Here is a 5,783-nt window from a genome sequence, read left to right on the forward strand (position 1 = left end):
CACCTCTCGATTTTAACCACATTGGGTCCCCTTCCAATGCGTGCACCGTACAGAAACCAGACCGAGGTTGTGCAAAGGTTTAACGTTTAGCACAGGATGCATTAAGCATCCTCCAAGAGATCTAGACGGGAAGAGGGTTAGGAGACTTCCGACATCCACCCCACCCCCAGCTAATCTCGGACACTGAACTGCACCTTCAACATCTCCATTTAATATTTACATTCAAGCAGGTAATAGTCGGAAGCTTATAGTTTAGACATCCTAGCAGCAGGTCTAGAGAGATTCTTTAGCCTTTTAACAAACTTTTTTTTTTTTGCACATAGAAACAACACATCCATGTGTACAGTATCAAAAAATATATACCAAGGTTACCGGTATTGAAGTTCTTGGAAGGGGGAAATAAAGCCAACCGAAATACTGAATGAAGGGAAAGGTTAACAGAAAATAGTTTGATATAGAATATAACAAGATCTAGAGGAAACTCCATAAATCTAGGTTTTTATATTTCAATATATAAATACCTACAAATAAATATATATTATATATATATTTCAGCCCGAAGTGGGGGTGGTCGGGCCTTTTGAGCTCAAACAATACATTTCAATAATAACACCACGTACAAACGGGAGTAGAGCCAGCACTTGACAAGTTAGCACGGTTAAAATATAATACTATAACTCTGAGACCGCTTCGGGGCTGTTGGGTCAGTCAGTTCGCAGGTCCATGGGGTGGGGAAGCTAGGGGACTCGGGTCTCCTGAAGGGGAAGGGAGGTGGCGGCTAGAGACCGCAGGCACCGAGTGGGAGGAGACCGATGCAAGACCGACACCTCAACCGGGATCCCGGGGGCTGGAGCAGAGGCCCGGCCGGCTTGGGCCAGGGTGTCTTCCCCTCGGGAGCTTTTCCCAGGTTGTAGGCGCTCAGCCTCGCTGGAAAGCGCTTGCTTTTTTGGGATTCCTCCCCACTACACCGTCACATACTCCTTGAACGTGACGGTGAGGCAGTTCGCTGTGACGTCAGTGATAATTATATTCCCAAAGAAGGGTTTGAACTCGCTCAGGGGCTCCGCGGGGTCGTCCTGGGCCTCAGCCGGAGGCTTCTCGGCTGCAGAGGCCTGCGGTGCCACCACTGAGGCCGCGACTGGAGCCTCGGGCTTCACCTGGAGGGAGCTGGGCTGCTCCCCTGCTTCACTGCGCGTCTTGACGCAGCGCAAGTCTATGGGCTCATCCAGGTCGGAGTCCAACAGAATGACTTCGGGCTGCGGGAGAGAGGCGGTGGTGGTAGGGGGTGACACGTTGGCCGGGCGCTCTGCAGCAGAACCGCCCCCCAGGCAGGTGGGTGTGCTGATGCTGCGGGCCGTCAGCCGCTTCTTGCAGGGCTCACGCTCGCCATGGGTCTCAGAGAGGCAGCGCTTCCGCGCGTGGGAGAGGTTCAGGCCGACCGTGTGGTGGTGGTGGTGATGATGGTGGTGATGGTGATGGGTGGGTGGGTGCTGCGAGCTCCTGGCTGGGTCCCAGGTCAGCAGGTCCGGCTTGGTAGTAAGCTGCAGCGGCTGCTCACCAAAGGCCTCCTTGGTTGGGGAGAGCTTTCGAGGTCCTGGATCCTGGGGCTGAGGGTCTCCGGGCCCCAGCGCCTCCTCCTCCCTGCGCTTGCAGGCTACTTCAGCCTTCTTCTCCTCTGCACCCCCTGCCGTCTTTTTAAAAGTCCTGTCGGCTGGAGGGTGGCGCTCCTCTGCAGCGCGTTTCTTATGGCTAGGGGAGCGCGCCTCGCCCTCGGCCACCTCTCCGGACTTGATCTTCACCGCCTGCATGCCGTTCTCCATGTACTTGCTCATCACAATCACTATGCGCCCGTTCTTGTTCTTGTTCTTGACGATTTTCATTTTGCCCCCAATTCCATTGCCCGTCACCGCCTCTTTAGGGGCCGGTGTCATCCCGTTGGGAGGGCCTTTTTCCGAGCCCTTGCCTGGAGCTCCCGCCCCTCCAGCCAGGGGCTTCACTGCCCCGAGGTAGCCTTTGGCTGCTGCACCGTGGGTCCACTTGTCAGGAGGGTGGCTCTTGGTGCCCAGGTCTGGGCAGGTGGGGCTGGATGCCTCCTTGTGGCCGCCCTGATACTGCAGGTCATACATTTTGGGGTCAGGCTGGTAGGGGTGGTGCTTCTTGCTGTTCAATTGGTAGTAGTACTTGGCGCTCTTGCCTGGGGGCTGCGGCTTACCCGACCTCTCCTTGCTGTGTGGCTGGTACTGGTGATGTTTCTTGCTGTTGAGCTCGTACTGGTGCCCCTGGCCCTTGCCCTGTGTGCCCAGCTCCAGCTTGGCACGGTTGTCAGCAGAGGAGTCTTGGAGCCCAGTCAGGACATTGGAGCGACGGGCAAAGGTGGGTACCTAAGGGGGAGAGAGGAGGGAAAAGGTCAGCTCTATGGTATGCTGGGAACATCAGGAATGTTCCTGCTCCCAAGGGTGGAGTGGAAGCTGCTTCACAGGGGGCAGGGCCAGGAGGTCTAGGAGAAAGGAAGTGGAGTTGGGGTATCTTCCCTTCACACCCAGCAACTGCAAGTAACTTGGGTAGCAGTGTTCAGGGAAAGGCTTGTACTGGGACCCCAGGACCAGTTGAAAATATTCACCTGTACCACCAGTGGCTTGGGTTTGGGCCCTCTCTTTCGATATCCCATCAGCTGCTCCTGTCGTTCCCTGTAGAGGGGACAGGGAGGGTCACAAGGTTAGTCTCTGAAATCTTTGGGGAGGTCAGCAGTCCCTGTTCTGCCCTTACCTTCCCTTTCCAAGGACCTGATAGGAAGGAGCCAGCTGGAGGCTGAACGTGGCCTATGCTGCCAGTTGGGCACCTCTGTCAAGGTCCCAAGTAGCACCCAGCTTCATCTGCCCAGGGGGTACCCCACATGACACTAGCATGTAAACCGCACCACCCCCAGTGGCCCCAACCCTGCCAGGAAATTGCAGCTTAAAGCTGAGGTGCCAGCACAGCCTTGGGCCCAAGGTGCTGCAAAATGTGGACTAGGTTTGGGAGGCCAGGGAATACCAGGTGTGTGCTGACTTCCTGGTCTCTCCCAGCCAGGAGCATGGGATGTTACCGATCTCCCATTAAGATTCAGAAAAGGAGAGCTGTCAGAGGAAAGAGGACCCTTTCTAAAAGGTCAGGCATTGAAGCAGGGGGAGAGGCTGCACTCTTGTTTACACAGAGGCAAATAAGCCAATTAAGGTCTGGGGGCGGGGCAGCCACTAGAGCTGGGGTCTAGTCAGGTTCTTAGCCACCTGGTGATCCAGCCCTGACACCCGGCCTGCTGAGCCTGTGGGTGGGGTGGGCGGGGTGGGGGCAGCTCACAGAAGCACTGTCTCCTTGTTGGGGAAGCCTCAATTTCCAAATTATTAATACAGCTCACAGGTGGGGCACCGACCATCCACAAGGAGCTTTCCTCTTTCGGGCCACCGGAGTGATTGATTGTCTCTGGCACTGCCCAGTCCTCCATGAAAGAGGGGCCACCCCTCCAGTTTGCCAGTTGTAGCCCATTTTGGGGTTAGAGACCTGCTCTCCAGTGACTGGAGTCACCACCCCCACCACAATGTCCCCAGGCCAACCCAGGGGAGTTCTGCCGTGCCCTGGGGCAGGGCCGGGGTCTGATTCCAAAGTTGCGAGGCATTGCAACAGCCTGCCTTATAATTCTTCAGAGACCCATTATGCAACATGGCATCAGCTGCTGACATGGTTACAGGGTGGTGAACTCCCAGGTGAAGTAGGGGCAGGTTCCCTGGCTGATGCCCCCCTGTGTCACCGCAGAGCAACTTCCCCATCAGTCCTTAGCTCCCAGGGTCTAGAGTTTACAATTTCAGTGCCAAATACACCACAGGAAATACTGCAAAGTAAAAGAGGAGGGATGGAAGGCGACAAGGACTCCTCCCCTCTGCACCCTTCCCCCACTACCCTCTCTGAAACAGAGAACCACAACCACCATTGGTGAATCCAGCTGCAGCAGCTGCAGTCACCAGCATCTGTGTGCTGGAGGATGAGCAGCCCCCCCAGCCACCCCTCCACCACCAGGCAGTTCTCACCCACACCCCTAGGCCAAGCTTCCCAAGACCAGTGAGGGGTGTGAAGGTAACAGGCTCCAGGCAGTGTCCACTGTCAGCCATTCCCAGCTCCCTCTCGGGAGAGGGTGGGGGCTAAAGGCCTCGTCAACTTTTCTCCAGCCACAAACAGGTTAAACTCAGTTCCGTGACGTCCCGGGGCAGTTTCACAATGCCAGCTCCCTCAGAGCTGCCCCACAAGGTGCCAGTGCCAAGCAGGCAGTGGCTGCGGGAAAGGAACACCTAGGCTCTGGGCGTTGGGGTTCTAAGGGTGGCATGGGAAGGGGCCTCAGGGATCCAGGCACTGCCCAGGGTTCTCTGGGGCAGAGAGGGGGGCATCTACACACACTCTGCCAGCCGTTCTCCCAAAACAGAAGCCTTACCTTCCCCAGCCCTACCCTGCCCCCACTCCCAAGCTGCAGTAACTGCCAAGGACATTGGTTAGAGAAGCCGAGGCCGCAGCCTGGCCCATCCGGGCCTGTTGGGGGGTAGGGCTTCTGCCCTCCCCCTCCTACCCCTTCCCTAGCGCTGCCGTTAGTCACTCACTTTCCCATTCCTACCTATGGTTCGAGCAGGGAGGCCTTGGCTGCTTGGGGGGGATGCTCACCTGTTCTGGAAGGCGATCAGCAGCCGGGGATCCAGAATGTTCTCCTCTGGTTCCCACGTGTTATATCTTGCAAGTGAAAAGGGGGGGAACACAGTGTAAAAAAAAAAAGCCAGCTTGAGGTCTCAAGGGGGGTATGACATAATCCTGTTCAGAAACCAAAAGCTGTGAATGTGGGGGGTAGATTCCTGCAGGCCTACCGGGGTCCTTGATACATGTCCCCCCCCCCCGGTCAAAATAAGCACACAGGGACAGGAAGAAAGGGGAGGATACGGAAAATGAAACCAGCAGTTCATTGTGCAGTTGTCAAGAATTTTAAGCATGTTACTGCGACATGTTCCAAGGCTCCTTTCCTCACCAGAAATCCTGTGTGCAAAGCAGCCCAAAAGCAAAGTCGCAGTCCCCTCCTCCTCGCCCCACTAGGGCTTCAGACAGTCCGCATTTGACCCCTAATCCGATAACCCACAGCCCAGCGGCCCCCCACACTCCCCGAGAGGCCCAGGAGTCCGCTGTCACTGGCAGGCAAACCCCAAATACTCAGCCACACAAAAATATGCCTGTGTGTGTGTGTGTGTGTGTGTGTGTGTGTGTGTGTGTGCGCGCGCGCGTGTGCCTGCGTCTGTCTCCATCCGGCGCCTTCGCATTTCAAATTAAAGAAAAAAAAATTTCCCCACCAGAAGAGCTGCAGTGACAGTTCCTAACATTTTCTGCCTCTTTTCTTCCCCGCCCCGCACCACCAGGAGGCAGGACGCACACAATTGCATTTTCGTCGCTTTTTAATTTTTTTTTTTTTTTTTTTTTTTTTTTTTTTTTTTTTTTTTTTAAAAAAAAAGCAATATGGAGCCGTTCGGTGGAGGGAAAGGGGAAAGGAGCCATTTTCTGCTGCACAGCAGTCAGTGCCTGCGCCCTCCCTCCCTCCGCCGGCCTCCCGGGCTCGGCCCCGCGTCTCTCCAGCTCCTCCGGCTCCTTTTAGTGCATAAATTAGTGATGGCATTTCCCGGAGAGCGGAGCAGAACACAGGGCGCCCGGCTCGGGCTCGGCGGCTCGGCTTCCCAGTGCCTGCCACCGACTTCCCCACCCCCTCCTCCCTCCACCCCACCTCC

At 56.0% G+C, this 5,783-nt stretch overlaps 1 protein-coding gene across 1 annotated transcript; it reads right to left on the bottom strand.

Moving 5' to 3' along the window:
• Nucleotides 1–189: 189 nt before the first annotated feature.
• Nucleotides 190–4,749, bottom strand: Cbx4 (chromobox 4). Its single transcript, XM_008849674.2, has 3 exons — nucleotides 4,684–4,749; nucleotides 2,621–2,687; nucleotides 190–2,381 (listed from the first exon to the last, which is right to left on the bottom strand). The coding sequence occupies exons 2-3, from the start codon at nucleotides 2,666–2,668 to the stop codon at nucleotides 963–965; spliced, it is 1,467 nt and encodes a 488-aa protein (XP_008847896.1). The 5' UTR covers nucleotides 2,669–2,687; nucleotides 4,684–4,749; the 3' UTR covers nucleotides 190–962.
• Between the last annotated feature and the right edge of the window lie 1,034 nt (nucleotides 4,750–5,783).

Source organism: Nannospalax galili, unplaced genomic scaffold (genome assembly GCF_000622305.1).
Source record: "Nannospalax galili isolate Female #2095 unplaced genomic scaffold, S.galili_v1.0 scaffold945, whole genome shotgun sequence".
Classification (NCBI taxonomy): Eukaryota; Metazoa; Chordata; class Mammalia; order Rodentia; family Spalacidae; genus Nannospalax; species Nannospalax galili.

Bases quoted from the DNA above. Each gene is read 5' to 3' on its own strand.
- Cbx4 (XM_008849674.2), bottom strand. From the start codon at position 2,668: ATGGGATATCGAAAGAGAGGGCCCAAACCCAAGCCACTGGTGGTACAG. The intron at 2,382-2,620 runs GTGAATATTTTC...TCTCCCCCTTAG, and splicing joins CCAAGCCACTGGTGGTACAG to GTACCCACCTTTGCCCGTCG.